The sequence below is a fragment of the Tympanuchus pallidicinctus genome, unplaced genomic scaffold (assembly GCF_026119805.1).
Source record: "Tympanuchus pallidicinctus isolate F22 unplaced genomic scaffold, pur_lepc_1.0 scaffold8, whole genome shotgun sequence".
In the NCBI taxonomy this organism is placed as follows: Eukaryota; Metazoa; Chordata; class Aves; order Galliformes; family Phasianidae; genus Tympanuchus; species Tympanuchus pallidicinctus.
This window is the reverse complement of record NW_026294802.1, coordinates 36,425,981-36,444,519: the sequence shown is the minus strand read 5'-3', so window position 1 is coordinate 36,444,519 and position 18,539 is coordinate 36,425,981. Positions and strand designations below refer to the sequence as shown.

General features: G+C 35.2%; 1 protein-coding gene across 2 annotated transcripts in view; it reads left to right on the top strand.

The window, feature by feature from the left end:
• Positions 1-18,539, top strand: part of IMMP2L (inner mitochondrial membrane peptidase subunit 2) — a 446,117-nt gene that overhangs the window by 298,684 nt on the left and 128,894 nt on the right. For both annotated transcript variants that reach the window (XM_052667976.1, XM_052667977.1), the window contains exon 4: positions 315-380. In XM_052667976.1, coding sequence (XP_052523936.1) covers positions 315-380 — 66 coding nt within the window. The remainder of the gene's footprint in view (positions 1-314; positions 381-18,539) is intronic.

The window sequence follows — 18,539 nt, the reverse complement described above, 5'->3', positions numbered from 1 at the left end:
TCTTTTCACTGGTAGGGATACATTGTACTTCTAATGGTGTGAACTGTGCTTTACATGATAAAATATATGAGTATGTCAGTTATTGTAGTGTTTGTATGCAGGTCATTTTTCAGCATCTGCTTTTCAATAATGGCTTGCAATGAGAATGATTGTAGTAGCTTCACTTCAGTGGAACATCATGATTGATGCTATATCAAAGAGAACATGGAATCTCCTAATGACTTTAATAATGTCTATTTCTTTGTGGAATTTCTTTTCATTTTCTTAAAACAATGGGAACATTACTGATTGTATAACCTTATCCCCTGTCTTAGGTCTCCTAGAAACCCTGAACAGAAGATCATTAAACGAGTGATTGCTCTTGAAGGAGACATTATCAAGTAAGTGTTTTAAGCCATAGCATTTGAGTCTTTATAAGAATAGTGCAGCTTTTCAGTGGATTTTAAATTAGTATCCTAGACAACAAGAACTTTCTAGTATTTTCTGTCTCCTTTTAAAAGGGATGTCAGTGTTGTACCTGTCTCCTTTTTAATGAGAAAAGTGATACGCAATAATACTCACTCTTGTGAAATGTTTATGGGTGCAAATAATGCTTGTTTCTTAGGATATCTGTCACATATCAGGACAGGTAATTGTACAGCATTTTTAAAATAAGAAGGCTATGATTTTTCAGTTAGAGAATTAGAGCTGCTGTTTCATACTGTGGTTGGCACACTTTCTGAGTTCTTTTAATCTTTTTGTTTGTTTTGGGGAAATCCTTTTGTTCTTACTTAATTTTTGAGACAAAGGACCCTCATAGATGACTGCTTTAACTGCAGTCTATGGGAATCTGTAGGGAATACAGTGGAACTGATTTGGAGTAAATTGTTCTATCAGAAGAGAAAAGAAAGCAAAAAAAGTAGACTTTAATGTAGGTCAAGTCTTGGTTTACTCTAACACATAGACCATCCTACTGGGGCTGGTTGGAAATAAATTACAAATAGAAGCAAATCAGATGTTTTTGTGGAAATGGTGCCATTTTGATGAAAACATTTGTTTAAAAGGATTTATTTTTCCCAAGTAGAGAATAGAATTGGCATTGAGTTTGGAGGGTAAATTGCTAGTTTCCCACATTAAGTTATGAATAACTTTGAAAACTCTTAGGCAGTATGGCAGACTGGGACTCAGTTTATTTGGATAATAATTCTTGCTCTGACGTAGTGAATACTTAAGAAGTACTTGGAAGTTGAAATTCAAATCAAGGATCTGAGTGTGGCCTCAGTAAGCCCTGCTTAACAGCAACAATGTTGGGCGGTGGAGTATTATGAGATATGTCTGTGTCTTTTTTTATTATTATTATTTCTTTTTGCAGTCCATATGATTTCTGTTTTATTGAAAAATTTCAAATCCTCTTAGTTTGAGCAGAAAATTCAAATATTTCATGTGGAAAAAAAGACTGAAATAGCAAAAATTAAGAAAAAGAATCTGATGTCCAAAAACTATGAAGATCTACAGCTACAATAGCTATCACATTAAAGGGATAAAAACATAGAAATAATGATTGCTACTTAGTCATGTCTTGTGAAAACCTACACCCTTAAGATAATAATATATTATTAATATATTTGCCTGAATTTTTGAAACTCAATGAAATTTTTGATAATATGAAATATATTTAATAACATAAATTTCAACTGTAGTAAATTTATTATGCTGTATATTCCAGAACCTTAAAACTCTGAACTATCTGTTAACTTATGTGAGTGCTCTTGGCCAAGTGGAAAAAGATGTTGGAGCATAGTAGCTGTGAGAGTGTGTGCAGAATATTTAAAAAACTGTATGTTAGTGTGTCACCTTCGATTACAGAAGACTGAGTGATGATCCTCATTTGTATTCGGAAAAAACAGGTTATATTTTTAGAAATGTTGATACCAGTAATTCAAATATTTATATATATTTCTATTTAAACACATGGAAGTTGTCCCACAGTCTTTTGCTTCATCTGTAGAGGCTTGTTTTTAGATAAGGAATATATTACTGGGCTATTATAACTTGTTATACTGTTGTCCACTTGTGTGCATGTGGGAAATAAAGTAATGCTTGCCAGGCATCATAGTGCCAGGGTAAAGCAAAAATTTCGGTAATAAAATAGCAAAACTGTCAAGATTATTCTAAAATAGATGTTATTTTTCTAATGGTACCACAAGCAGGTGTGTGACTGGGATATTTTTGATTAAAACAGATGACTAATCAGAGTAAGACATAAACATAATTGTAAGAATTTGACTTCTGTTTGATATGTCTGAAGACAGTCTTGATGGTGGTTATATACAGACTTGTGCAGTTGTACTTTTTCCCTGGAAGGTCAGTGAAATGTATGAAGTCTGTCTTTTTCTGCAAATTTTTATTGAAGTCAAATGACAGAATTAATTAATGCACACTTTCAGTGGTGAGTAGACTTTCATAGTGGAGAAATCTATGCAAATAATGATTTGGAAGGAATTTTCATTTAGCGCCCCGCTAGATAGGTGATAGACAATATGGTTTGTGAGTCTTTGGTAGTGCTTTCATAGCTGAATGAATTTTTTATTTTATCTGTTTGATGCATGATTAAGGATAATTTGTCACAAGAAAGCTGTGTTTTCTTACTCTATTAATTAAAATAAGTTAGTATTTACTATTCATTAATAACTGAAAGTAAAGAAAGACCACATAGAGCCATTAATATTGTAGAGAAGGTTCCTTGTATTTTGACTTATGTTCAGAAGTTAGTAGTTCACAGTAGAAAAATTCAGTTTTTCAGTTCGTTTCTAAACACATTATATAAATGAAGAAAGAAAAACTACATTTTGAAAATAATAAAGTTCAACTTTTTGAAAATAAATTTAGGTGAGACATTGCGATGGGTTCATTCTGACCTTTCACTTTGTGTTTTTCAGAAATTATGTGCAACACAGTACTTCAGTTTTTGAAGTATATTATGATAGATTGAAAAATGGTACATATTTGTTGAGTAAGAATCCTGGCATTTCAATTCTCTGATCTTATTTCCAGTTTAGTTGGCAGTCCAATTGAAACGTATTGAGTACTGTCATGAAAATCCCTCAAATATCATAGTACATTTTTATAAATGTACATCTCATAATTCAATTTGAATAAGCTACTGTAATGTCCGCCTGATGGGAACTGAGAGAGAAGAAAATCACCATTTAGCCTTTGAGAGGTGAAGCTATAGGTCAGCTTGTATACAGATAATGTTGCAGTGTAGATCCCATAAATCAGGTTTTGTTTTGTCTTAGATGGATTCATGGGAGAATTAACGTTAAGTAGGAAATCATTACAGTGATTCCTGAAGAGTATTTAAATTATAATTCTGCCAAGGGAGACTATATTTTAAAAGTTAATATAATGTAATTTGTTTAAAAAAAAGTTGGTATTATAAAGCACTTTGAATATTTTGAAATTAAACATATTAAAACTCATTTATCTTAAATGCACCAGTGGAAATTCAAAAATCTATAGTAATCTATCATGGATGGCTGAGTTATGGTATGTTTTCAGTAACACAAATAAATGAAGGTTTATGGTATTAAAATTGGGATTGAACTAATGAAATTTAAAATTAAGTCAATTCAGCAACTTACTGAACTAATTTTGCCTCCATCTGGGTCCACGTCTGCAAGAGTTTGGATTCTGCTTCTTTACTGACTTTATTTTTTTTGTAACACTGTAGCTAGATTAGAAATGACCTGTGAGCACCTAAAATGCATAATTCTAAAATATTATTATCCTATTTTGGAGTTAGTGTTTTAAATACTGAATGGTTCAGCAAAACAATGTTGCATTTTAGTGCTATATTTTGCAAAATTGTTCTGGAGATATGAATAAGGAGATATTTACTTGCTTTTTCTCAAAGCATGACAATGCAGAGATAGATCATTATTTTATTGCGCCGTAGGTCCAAAATAAGTATCAGTATCTTTTTGAATTTTGCTATGAAGTGCATCATTAAATTGAGAAACATTTGCCACAGAATATGAAGGATAAAAATATAAATGAGTTCAAAAAAGGAGTAAAGAATTCTTAGAAATAAAGTCTATCAGCAGCTATTAAATGCAGTGATCACAGTATAAATTTATGTACTTCTATTGTCAAGTTCATGCACTTATTGGAGAAACCTTTCAGCTTCAAAGGAGCTGTTCACAACTCCATGCAGTATTTGCGCTTGCTTTTTTTTTTTTTCTGAGAGATTATGTGTATTCCAGTATTCCTCAATTAGAAAAAAAATAATCTGTTTTTTTCTCTGATCTAGTTACATTTCATCAGACAATTGTGACTATTCTTTGTTTTCACTAAGATGCAAGAATCACTGTCCAATAAAACAGATGTTTTCATGCAGATTTTCCCACTTGATAGATCATTCCTAAAAAAAACTGTGTGTGTCCTTGGAAATAGGATATCCTTCAGGAAAACTAAAACTTTGTCTTTTGTGTTTGCGAGGGGATAACCTGCTGCAGATGAGCTCTGCAGAGGATCTGAGGGTTCTGGTGGACAACAGACGGGCCATGAGCCAGCAGTGTGCTCTTTTGGCCATGAAGGCCAGTGATATCCTGGGATGCATTAAAAGAAGTGTGGCGATCAGGTCAAGGGAATTGATCCTCCCCTTCCTCACTGGTCAGGCTGCATTTTGACTACTGTGTCTGGTTCTGGGTTCCCCAGTTCAAAAAAGATATGCATCTCCTAGGAGTCCAGCAGAGGGCTTCCAAGATGATAAAGGGCCTGGAGCATCTCCCATATGAAGAAAGGAAGAATAACCTGCGTCTGTTCAGCCTGGGGAACAGAAGACTGAGAGGGGATCTGATAAATGTTTATAAATATCTAGGGGAAGGTAGGAGGCAAATGGATGAAGCCAGGATCTTCTAGGTGGTGTGTAGTGCTAGGGCATCGAGTCTAAAACTTGTACAGAGGAAGTTCCATAGTAACATACTGAAGAACTTCTTTATGGTAAGGGTGACAGAGCACTGGAAGACATTGTGCCCAGAGAAGTTGTGGAGACTCCTCTCATGGAGATATTCAAGACCTGTCTAGATGCCTACCAATGTGACCTATTGTGGGATACCTGCTTTAGCAGGGGATTTGGACTCGATAATCTCTTAAGGTCCCTTCCAACCCCTACAATTCTGTGACTCTGTGTTCTCTTGCAAGAATGTCTCTATCCTTAGCAGCTTAATGGCAATCAATGGGCAGGAGCTGCATCAATACCTTTGCCATACAGGCTATGTTTATAGTTACTCCCTTCTTCAAATTCATTGTCATGTTGGCTTGTAAGAATAGATTTGTGAGTGTGGGGACTCACACGGACAACTGTGCTTAAAAAAAAATCAACAGAAAAGAGAATAGGGTGTGTTCTGCACTTGTGCAGCCCTGTCTTTGGAAGCTACAAATTTTTGAGCGTTTTTCCTTTGGAGTGACTAATTGTAGTCCAGAGTTCTGTCTGTGCAATTTATGAACCGGAAGGATGCTGTAATAGTCAACCTGCTCTTTAGCTTTTAGTTTTTATTTTGTGGCTATATGCATGGAATGCATATCTCATAGTGTTTATGCAGTTTATTTGCACTGCTTACTGAGAGGGAATTTTAGGGACTTGAATGGGAATTTTTAAGTCAATGAAATCCCCTTGTTAAGTGCCAGGTATACAGCTTTGTCATGACTCGTCAGCATTGTTTGCATCCTTGCAAATATCCTAAATTTAGTTTCTATTGATTTTGATTCCATTTCTATATGCAGAGTTCTTGCATTAATGTACTGTATTTCTGTAAATTTACATAATGAGAATATTGGCACAATGTCTTAAAGCTATACAAACAATCTGAAAAACTGGGGAAAGATTTCCTATGTCCATAATGAGTTTCTAAGGTTCGATAAATCCTTAGGCACAGTTGTGAAGTTTGTTGAGCAGAATTTCTAAAATCTGGTGTATTCAGAACCACAATACGGAGAGATGATTTTATTTTACATTAGGTTTAGATTGCCTAATGTTTAATTGAGGTCCATGAAGAGAAAGAAAGGTTGGGTTGAAAAGGACCACAATGATCTAGTTTCAACCCCCCTGCTATGTGTCAACTACTAGACCAGGCTGCCAGAAGAATAGAAGAATAGACAGGTGAATTTCATACACACAGGTGAATAAAGATACAAATATATCCTTTTTGTTTTCGGAGCAGAAAAGGAAGAAATGAAATTACTTGGTCTTCGGACTGTCATTTAGCCTTTATTTTTCTCTGCATCATTGAAAACTGTTAATATGTACTGTTAATATGTAACAATATAATGATGTTTACTCATTGCTCTGGGCAGTTAGGTATTAAATCTTTTATTTCATAATTTAATATATATGTATTATATATTTTTATATTACATATAATATATATTTGTATACATATACATAACATATATTTGTAGCATTATATTAATAGCATTTACGGGCTGCTCTGAAAGTAATGTCACCTATTTTATTAGGTTGGCCCACAACAGCAGAGACAGATGTTGATAGTGTGGCAGTAGAAGATGAACCTTCCCACCAATATTCCATTACATGTTGTTGTTGTGCAACAGATTGCAGCAGAGGGGCAGTCTGACTGAATGGTATCTGACATGGAAGTGCGTATGAAGTGAAGGTGTGACCCTGAATTCTTTCATGTGGAAAAAAACTGACCCCATGGACGTTCATTGACTGTTGGTGGATGTTTCTGTAGACCAGAGAGAGGATGTGAGCACAGTGAAGCAGTGGAGGAATGTGAGCGTGCTGGAGGTGGTGACAGCAATGTGGAAGATAAGCCACATTCTGGTTGGGCGTGCAGATTTCTACAAGCGCAGCATGCAGATTCTTGTTCATCACTGGTGAAAAAAATATAGCTAATAAGTGGTTAATGTGTTGAAAAATAGGCTTTTGTAGCTCAGAATTTTGTAGTAGTCAGTAGTGTTATTGTGCTCTTGGTATCTGTTGCAGTTTCCATGGAAATAAATAGGAGGCATTACTTTTAAAGTGGCCTACATAATATTCATAACATTTAAACATTAATTCTTCTTGAGAGCACAGGCAGCAGAAGAGATTGCTAAATGGTTGAGCATATTAATACAATTTTTCTCGTATTTCAGTTTATTGCATTTGTTAAGGCTCACTGAAGGGAAGGGAGTTTCCATGTAGACCCTTTGTGCCCTCTGTTAACTCTCCTATTAAAAGAAAAAGACAGTATAATAAGATGTTCCAAGTTTGTACAGAATTTGCTGTGTTGGCTTATAAGAAAAAAATATGAAACAACATATCCTATTATCTCTGAAGTGGGGACATTTGGTTTGGGCAACATTAAGAGATAACAAATGAAACGTCATCAATAGCACTAATTTTTACAGAGTCATTCTTCAGACTAAACCAAAGGTACTAAAAACCTGAATGTGTAATTGTAATAAGTACTCAGCTACTCTCTGTTAGTGTGAATCTGAAGCAAGACACAATTGTCAACTGCATCTACAAGGAGGAGAAAGGTTTGGGTTTTCTTCTTTTTTCTGGGGCGGGGGAGGAGGGAAGGGCGGTTAATTAAAGATACAGCATTCTAAAATGCGGAAAGCAGAATCTCTTTTGAGATGGCATAGCTGTAAGCACTGTGCATAACGAGTCTCAGTGGTGTTCAGAGACAATTTTAATGCTATAGTAATAAACAGTGGGGAAGTTTTTTAAATGCTCAGTAGACTACTTGGAGTAACGCTTCTCTTGGCTTTCAGTGAATCACTGTAGTTATGCAGCCCATGGTTATTGTGAAGTATACTCCAGCATATGCAGGAAATGTATCTTCAGACAGTTATTGCCAGCATTAGCTGTAGCTGTATGAAGTGCCATTCCATCTTGTACAGAAATATTTTACAGAAGTTTTTTAAGAGAAAAAAGAAAACCAAGCTTCTTATGTCTTTATATTAGAAAACTACGTATATGAAGAGCAGAAATATGGAGAGGAGGTGGGAAACTGCGTTTGAATTACCTCAGTCTTTGTGGACCATGCTCATGTCATCAGATGAGAGCATTGTAGCCTCAGCTATTTCTTTCCTTCATTGGTCAGTTGTAAAGTTCTCTGCTGTGTAAATATTCAGCATAGTTATCATCACTAATTTACTTCTCTTGACAACCTTCCATTTGCTGAATAAAGACATGCAAAAAATAAGAATTGGTCTTTATTTTCTACAAAAAAAATATTTTCTAGATTTTACATGAAAACATTTTGAATAGGATTCTACCATGCACACAAATATAATTTTAGGAAAAAAAAAACCAAACATTGTATCATTGAATTATGTGTATATAGACGAATGTGCCCCGTTTTGAGCACAAAATGCATTAATAAGTTGGAGTGAGTTCTGTGGGAGGACTTTAAGATGTCCAAGGACTTTGGCTCTTGCCCTGTAAGGAGAAGCAGAGGCATCAGGACTTGTTCATCATGGGGATAAGGCACTGATGTCACCTAGCAGAAATGCCCTTGTACTGATGGAAAGGGTAATAAGAAGATTGGAACCAGGCTCTTCAGTGTGGTGCATGGTAGGAGGAGAAGGCAGGATACATAACTTGAAATAAGAATATTTCAGATCAAAAAGAAAGAACTTTTTCTCCATGATAATTGCGTGGTGGGTTGTTTGTTAAATGAGGTCTCCACCATTAGAGATTTTCAAGACCCAATCGGGTAAAGAACTGAACAGCCTCATCTGACCTTGTAGCTAACCCTGGTTTGGGTGGGAGACTGGCCTAAAGATTTACAATTCTATGATATTCAATACTAATTTTCAAATGGATTATGTAACACTTAGAAGAATGTTTTATGTGTTAGAAAATGGAAGAAATGCAGTGTATTTATCTCTACTTATTAGTGGAGATTATTAGTTAAGAAAATGTGTATTTTGAAGGCTTTTTTTCTTTAAAGAAACATTTAATTTCTGTTTCACTGTAAGTTGTGCTGCTAAGTTATCAGATGTTTAGAAAAGACATGCATATAAGTGTAATCATCTCAATGGGAAACTCGATGGGTTGTCTTTATGAAGATTTTTTTTTAAAACATGAGCATTAAAATGCACTAATATTTTAAAGCATTGAAAAATTAATAAAATGTTTTCATATGTTTTAATTCTAAAAAATTATTTACTATTTGTTCTTTCTAAGCTATGGATACAAATGTCATTGGTGGCCTGAAATTTGACACTGAAGTAAAAATAGTTTTAATGCTGAGCAATATGCATCTTCTGAACTTTTAGATGTTCGTTTGCATTGTTTCTGGATAAGGGTTGAAATCAAATGCTCACCTACATATATCTCATTAAAAGCCCAGAACAGCACTGGAAGTAGGTGGAAGAAAATATTATTAAACCCATTCTGTAGAGGAAATCAGGATGAAAGATGGTGGTGTTGGGTTATGCTCCTATAAGAAGTATATGAGACATCCATTAACTGAATTTACTGGGTTTCTCATCCCAGAAAATGAACAGTGAGTTCATATATTTGTCAGCAGCAGATTTTCCTAGATGCACTGAAAGGCAGTGTTTAGGACCTGGTAATTCTGTGCACTTTCTTCTTGTAAATCGAAAGGACATTTTTTATTAGCTTGAGCTGTGTTAAGATCAAGGATAACATTGTGTTTGCAAATTAAAGGAAAACATGCTGAAACAAAAAAGTCTATTCTGAATAACTTAAATAAATCTTACTGTTTATTATTATTTCATTTTACAGCAGTGCAGATGTATTCCCTATTTCATGTAAAAATGTAGGTCTCTCTGAAAGTAATGCCTCCTGTTTATTTCCACGGAGTTTACAATAAATACAAAGAGATACAAATTTAGTCTAAATTAAAATTAAGGGCTAATGGTTTTAAACTGAAAGAGAGAAGATTTAGATTAGATGTCAGGGGGAAGTTTTTCACAGATAAGAGTGCTGAAATAGGCTGCCAAAGAAGTTGTGTAAGGTTCATCCCTGGAGGTGTCCAAGGCCAGGCTGGGTGGGACCCTCCACAATCTGATCTAGTGCCTGATCTAGTGGTTGGCAGCCCCATCTGTGGCAAGGGGGTTAAAGCTAGATGATCTTTGAGGTCTCTCCCAACCCAAGCCATTCTGTAATTCTATGATCTGTTTGAAACTTATTTTGTGCCATATTTGTCTCATCTTAAATGGGGTTAGGACACATGTAAGGACTACAAAAATGTCACAAACAAAAATGTTTCAAAGCTTTGTAGTTGATTTTATACACTTACGTTTTTCCGTCGTGTGAATTAATGGCCGCAGAATTATACACAGGATGACCTGATGATGCTTGAACTCTCTCTTTCTTGCTCTCTTTCAAATTTAGGAGAAGAGTATAGAGTTTCCTATTATTTGCTTCTTTTCCTAATTAGATTTACAGCTTGACAAAATTCTGTAGTATCAATTTGTATTTTATAGCACTGTCAACTGTAAGCAATAATTACTCAAGTTTTAATTTGAAAATTTTGAAATTGTTTTCCATTCAGTAAAGCTTGCTAATATATGTTGGCAGAAATATTAATTGTAAATTGTTCATTTAAAAAGATTCCCTCCCTAATTTTGTGCTGCAAACTGATCCTGAAATGATGGCCTGAATAGTTTGCAGTAGCAGAACTAATAAGTTTTTAGATTTGATCGTCTCACCAGTTATGAGATTCAAATGAGAGCAGGGGGAAAATGACCATTATCTTTTTTCATTATTATGGAACTCACTATTGTTGACATTCCACTTCCGTGAAATAAATTGTGAGATGGAACTGTGGAGTATTTGAGGTATAATGTGTAACAAGTCTTTAAGCAGCTGTGCTTAGGAGAGACAAAAATATTTTCTGCTTTGTTGTAGTTGACAGGGATTCCACAAATAATTTCTGCTCACTGATCATTATGCCAGAAACTTTTAAATATTTAGCGAAAAATACATGATAAACTGTACGTCATGTATTTCTATAAGCTCAGGTTTATTCCAACCAGTATTTCTTATTAATAGGTTACAATGATACAATGTTACAATTTTATATATATATAGCAAAAAAAAAAAAAAAGAAAAGAAAATTAGTATTCAAACATTTATTATAGCATGAAGGAAAGCCAGTGATATATGCTGAAAAAGATTGTGATAGGATTTGCTATAATTGAAAACCAAAGTGTAATACCATACTAGTAGAGATGAGAGTCTAATAAGTGATGGATCCCTAAAAGAGATAGAATGGAATAATGGATGAGGAAATAAACGAGCAGATTAGAAATAGGTACATGCCTAAAAAGGAAAGGTGACCTTTAGTGGATTTCGGGGGACTGATGTGATGGCTGGCTAAATTAATCAAAGTTTCACTGTTAGTGCAACTTTCAGTGCAAAAAGGCCAACATTGCCTACATGCAACTTGGTGGAAATGGATAATATATATAATTTAAGGTAGTAAGGTTGTGTGTCTATCCAGGAATATTATGGAACATGTCGTATTTCCATTGCGGAGTATGTTTAAAAGAAGGATTTAGATTTCTAGTAATAAAAGTCATTCTACTGTTTCCAAAGCTAATGCAGTAGTTAAAACTTTAATTAAACAGGTTTGCAAGAGTGGGGAATAGAGACTAAGTTCATAAACCAGACAGATATGCTTTGTAAATGAAGAAGAAAGCTAATTAATCCAAGCATAGCAGTATAATATTAATTTTTAAAAATACCCCAGGTATGTTTGTAAGAAATCTTGCTGTAGCTGATTTCCTAGTGGGTTATTCTATAGTTTATGTGCAGCATCTATGCTGCTGACACTCCATAGCCAGGTAGAAAAAGGTATCCTTAGGCATTATGCTAGTGTTTATTTCAGCACAATTAACTTTTTGAGCCCTATTTATGAAAACAAGGCAAAATGACATACAGACTTTTTTTTAGGTACTTGGATATTTTTCATTTTTGTAGGTTGTATTTGGCTTTTCTTTTTTTTTTTTTTCCAAAGAGCCAGAGGTTACTGGGGAGATCAATGGTCCTGTTAGGAGGTTAGGAGGTACCTCATATGACGTCTCACATAGAAGAGTACTAACTTTTGTAATTCCAATGGAAAGCAATTAGTGAACTGCTGCATTTTCTTCTGTATGAAGAAAAAATTCCACTACATGTTTTTATGTTCTTATTTAGACACTTAAGTTAATAGTGTTGTCTAATCTTTGGCTGCAGTATTTGTTTATATTTCTCTATTTCCTTAAAAATTTGTCTAAAAAACGTTAGACATTTTGAAGATTGAGAAAGTTGATTGATAAACCTGTTAAACTGTTGTTTCTTTTGCTGAATTTCTGTATCTCTTTAAAGAAAGCTTTTATTTCCTAACAGATTACCAGACATATCTTGTCTTTTTCTGGTGGGAGATATTGACGATGTTTGAACAGGTTCAGGCAGATTACCTTCAGATATGTTCTTTTGGGATCTCTGTTAAATAGAGTCTGAGAATTTAGGTCATTTTTTGATATAATATCAAATACCTGAGGACTTTTGAAATGTTGTTTCCCTCTGTCAACTCAAATATTCTTATTTTATTCATTTATTCACTTAACACCCCCCCACCCTGATTATAGATTTATAGTTGCTTTCAAATTTTTCATAATTATTTTCCTTTGATCTTCATCAGTTAGATTTAAATTGTTCCACTGTTACGATTAGTAGCATCCTTAGTCTTTTTTCAATCACTCATGCTTGAAATTATCTAGACTTGGTAAAAATAGCATATATATTGTAGAAGACTTCATAAATTTGTGTGCATTGCACAAAGGCTGAGGAGGTAGGCTTAACTGTGATGTCCATAGCTGGTTATATGCATCATCTCTTACTGATAACTTTCTTTCAAAAATTTAAATTAAAAAAAGAGGAAGAGAAAGAGGCCACTTACTTAAAATTGAAGAGACCATGACAAGCCTCCTCTTCTGGGTTTTTTCTACACTGCCTTGGTTGTCGCCCTGAACACTTTCAGGGCAGTGACTCTGCAGTTTCACCAGGGCCAACTTGACCTCCCTGCTAGTTTCTGTTGATGGTACTTTTTGCAGCAAACTGTTCGGGTGCAGATTTTGTGCTCATTTAACTGACTGTGAAGCTTTGTGCATTTGTATTTCTGGATCTTGCTTCTGGGCTACTTAAATAATCTATTAGAATCATCTACTAAATTCTATGTATTCCTGAGTATAAATTTATAATCCAAATCCTACAGAGTTAAAATGCATTCACCCAAGAAAACCAATATCATAGAATATCACTGTCTTGCGATTTGATGATTCATTGCCATGACGATGAGCATTTGGATGTATAAGGTAAAAATATTGCGTCAGCAATAGTGAATGTCTAATAAGTCAAAAGCAGAGTTCACTGCAACAAGTGAAATGCTATAAGGCTCTAAATGGAAGGTTAATTTTTAAAGTACCGCACAGCATCTCTACCCTCTTTTTTTATGAATAATGTGAATTTTTGTGATAACGATGATGAAAAAAATCTAAGATCATTTCATAGGAAATGTGAGACAGCGTTTGGTATGACAACTATAAGATTCTTCATGAGAACTATTTACAGTAAAAATATATGCATCAACAGTTAATCAATCATTGTTTTGTAATGTACTGAACTCATCCTATAGCCCCAATTCTTTTAATTTTTGGGAACATTTTAGGAAATGATGTTTTTGATTCCTGCTCCCTCTCCCACCTCCACATGTCTGCTATACATCTTTATACTGGTGCTAATGCTAGTCTGTAAGACCCTACATAGGTAATTATGTCCTGCTCCTGTATATCCTTCGACACTCATAACTTAAGGGGTCTTTTAGAAATATTTACACATTAATGTACACGGTCCTTTCATACACAAGCATGTGATAATCATTTTGAACATACCAATATAGACTAGACTACATTTTTCGTTTTACTAGAGTTTAAGATGTTTCTGGCAAGTTTCATCTTTTAGCTGTTAAGTACTTTTTTGCTCTATTCAACTCTTAGATGTTGGCTTGTTACCAACATAAGGAGAAAAAATTAGCATATATTGCTGAAGAAAGTTTCTTTTCTACTCTTAGGGCTTGAAATTAATATTTTCTCTTATGTGTGCTTTCCATGTTGTATATATTCAGTGCTGAAAGAAAATCATGTAATTTGTAGTTGAAATTACTGAATCTGAAGACTTCTGTAATAAACAGTTGTGACCTGAATGATGAAATGAAGCACTTTCTGTACAACATTTAATTTCTGAGGAAAACAGTAGATTTTACAGGCTTTATAGATGTGATTCATTTTCTTAAATATACCTTTCTAGTGGCATTTTAAATGTCATAGTTATTGTGCATAGTCTTATGAGCTACAGTTTCAGAAAGGCACAATCTCTTGAACATTGTCATTGAACATAGCTGCCCTTGTCATGAGGATGTCTCAGCAGAGTACCTAAAATAGCAGCAGCCTCTTATGTATAGACACACAAGTCACTCTTTATAACAAATCAGATAATTCATGAGAATCAGTTAAAAATACCATGCTGAAGTTTTGGCAAGCTTTCAGCAGCATTTTGGGGTTTCAAACTTCAAACATTCACTCATTTTACTCTATAGAAGTTGTTCTTGGAATTTTTGTACGTGTATGTGAAGTTAGCTTATGTAGGTATATATATTTGGAATGTGAGGAGTACAGCAGGGAGGGAAAGCCATTGTATTTTAATTATTCATCTTTTCCCAGATATCTTCAGTAGGTGAAATTTGAAGAACAGGCAACAACAGAGGATGAAGAAGTTTTCATAGAGCACTGGTTTTAATAGTGTACAGTAAGGACAGAAAGTGACAAGGCACTATTTTTGCTAAATATATCAGGCCTTCCAAATATTTTACATAGTGTACATGCATTTTCAAGTTGGATATACAATACATCTATATGCATATATGCATATATCTACTCTAATAAATACATATATGTATATATGATGCATGCATGAATAAGAAAAAAACAAAAAACTGCCAAATTGGTCTGCAGGGAACGAAACTGAAAATTAACAATAAACTGAAATAAGTAACTCTTTTCTTTATTTGTCAATTGGAAAATGAAGTACCAAATTAAACTCTGAAGTTCTTCAATCTCTCTGACATCAATATCTTTGAAAAGGATGTCCTGAAAAAGGATCTATTTATACAGGAGATCAAGTGAGGCCAAGGACTGTAAGAGGTCTCTAAGACTCCTCAGCGCTTGATAATACAAATATTAATAAAACCTCATCTGAACTCATATCAATATAAATCTTTCCATTGTGTGAATAGAATTGTAGGTCAAATCTCTGTGTTATGGCAAGCACTGGAATGTCCAAATGGCAATTACTGAATAGATATCTGAATGAGAGGTGTTGGCCAAGCTTTCATAGGTTGTTTGATGAAGACAGTCTCAGTGCAGGTTTGAAAAAAATCTTTGGTGCTTAAAATCTATGGCTCAGTTAGTTTAGAAGTGGTGGCATGCAAATCTTCATACATTTGAAAGACTATTCTGAGACCAAAAAAGAATCTAAGTTAAAAAACTGTGCTATTGATTCAGTCCTGTTGCTGAACAGTTTCTTCTCTGCTACCAGGAACAACACTTGTAATTCTGTCCATGTGAAAATAGAAAAGCTCAGCAACATGAGCATAGGAGGCTGAAAAATTTGACACGTTCCAATACATCTCACTCAAAATAGTAGGTACAAGTGTCATTTTCCTATTGTTCTTTGAAAGATTCTCTGGAGATTTGTCACAATATGGAGCATCTCTACAGCCACATCTGGGCAAAGCCAGCAGCAAAAACAGTGACAATTATAACTTTCTCCTGATACTTTACAACAAATTTTGTCAACATGTGTATATATATATATATATGCATATAATTAAGCAAAAATTTCAACTATTTGATATATTACTGAATACATGATTATGTAACATATGAAATAACACAAGGTTAATATAGCTGTAAATAATTAATTGCTGGTCTGTGTTGTCTGGCCATTGCTTTAAAAAAAGAAGAAAGAATCATAGAATCTTTTGAATTGGAAGGGATCCATAAAGGTCATCTAGTCCACCTCCTCCAATGAACGGATACACCTACAGCTAGATCAGGTTGCTCAGAACCCCGTCCAGCCTGACCTCGAATGTGTCCAAGTATAGAGCATCCACCACATCTCTGGGCAACCTGCTCCAGTGCCTCACCACCCTTACTATAAGAAAATGTGTTCTTTATATCCAATCTAAATCTCCCCTCTTTAAGTTTTAAACCATTTTGCTTTGTCCTTTCACCGCAGGCAGTGCTAAAAAGTCTGTCCCCCTCCTTCTAAAGGTCAGGCTGGATGGGGCTCTGATGAGCAATCTGATTGAGCTGTAGGTGTCCCTTTGTGGGTGTCCCTGTTACATTGCAGGCGAGATGGACAAGAGGGTCTCTTCTAATTCAAACAATTCTATGATTCTGAAAGCCTCCTTCAGATATTGAAAGGCCACTATCAGTTCTCTCCACAGCCTTCTCTTCTTCAGGCTGTACAGCTCCAGCTCTCTCAGCCTATCATTCTAGGGAAGGTATTCAATCCCTTGGATAATTTTTGTGTCTCTCCTCTATACACATTCTAGTAGATCCACATCTCTCCTGTACTGAGGACTCCACATCCAGATGCAGTAATCTAGGTGAGGTTTCACCACCACAGAGTAGAGGGGCAGGATTGCCTCCTGCAACTTACTTGCCACTCTTCTTTTGATGCAGCCCAGGATATGATTGGCTTTCTTGGCTGTGAGGGCATATTACTACCTCATATCCAGCTTACCATCCACCAGGACCCCAAAAGTCGTTTTTGGCAGGGCTCTGCTCCATTCTTACATTGCCCAGCTTGTACTTATGGTGTGGATTGCCATGACCCAGATGCAAGACCTTGCACTTGGATTTGTTGAACCTCATGAGGTTCCCTGTACCACTGCTTGAGCCTTTCTGGGTCTCTCTGGATGGCATCCTATACCTCAGACATGTTGACCACACACCGCAGCTTGGTGTCATCCACAAATCTGCAGAGGGTACGCTTGATCCCACTGTTGATGTCATTGATGAAGATATTAAAGAGTATCAAACTCAGTACTGACCCCTGAGGGAAACCACTTGTCATTGATCTCCATCTGGACACTGAGCCATTGATCTCCACACTCTGGGTATGATCCTGCAACCAGTTCCTTGCCTATCAAATGATCCACCCATCAAATCCATGTATATCCAATTTGGAGAGAATATTGTTATGTGGTGTTCTGTCAAAACATTACTGAACACCAGACAGATGACATCAGTGGCTCTTCCCTTGTCCGTTGTTGCAACTGCAACATCGTGAAAAGCAACAAGGTTGGTCAGGTAGGACCTGCCCTTGGTGCAGCCAGATTTGAGCAGTCATTTTGAAAAGCCCTGTATCAAATCTGCAAATACATCACTGACTCTTTCCTGGCATGGTATTCAAGTTAAGTTATTTTCTTTTTGACATCTTGTCTGTTTTATTGCAGTGGAACTGCACAAAAATAAGCTGGGGATTTCTACAGTTTCTAGCCTGGGGGAAGTATATGCTAAGTAGTTAATTGATGTTTATTTCACCTCATTTAGAGCTATGTTTTGTTCTAAGTTTCGTGCTTCGTTGTACTGGGAGATAAAATCTGTGCCTAAAAGACCCTCGGTAATGTCTGAGATTGTTGCTTCTACAGGCTCCTAAGAGTGAATGAAAGTAATTATTAAGGTCTAATATGACTTAGCTTGTGATAATTAAATATAAGACCATATTTCACTAAACACACTGGAGAAGTTTTTTGTTCCACACTACTCTTAACTGTCTATATCCTATTATGAACTATCTACTCAGTATCATTTTGTGTTATTGTGATAACTTTTATACAATTGTATAATTAGTGTAAATAAGTCTTCCCAGATGTAAGATCAATAGCAAACTACCAATCTGTATGTTATTTCATGCATTGTTTGTCTAAATGGAAGATCTAGATGAAGGGTTTTGTACTGGGAACAGTGAGCAGATTTGATCCCCAAACAAGGAGACTTCTTGTCAATAAGCCAATGAATGTATGGTACTGACAGCTGTATAAGCCAGGGCCTTTTTTCCTTTCAGTGTATTTTGTATTAGCAATAGTCCATTAGCAATTGGAGATGCTAATTTCAAATATGCACAATTTTTTGATATTTCAAACAAAGTATGCTAGTACAACACTAAAATTGAGAATATATATTTTCTTCAGTCCAGAGAATAGAAAAAGGGAAATCTTTTCTTCAAGGAACCTCCATTAAATAAATAAATCCAGCCAAAGAATTCAGCTTCTCTTAAACAGAAAAATAAAAATTCAGAGTAGACCATGTCTTCCCTATAATGATACATTGATATAGGTAGTCTGCCAGAGCTGATAAGGTAGTTTCTAATATGCTTTTTACCTCACTGAGATATATCCTATTGTCATGCCATTTGTCATAAAAACTGCAAGGCTAGAGTTTATTTTAAAATAAAAGAGATTGCA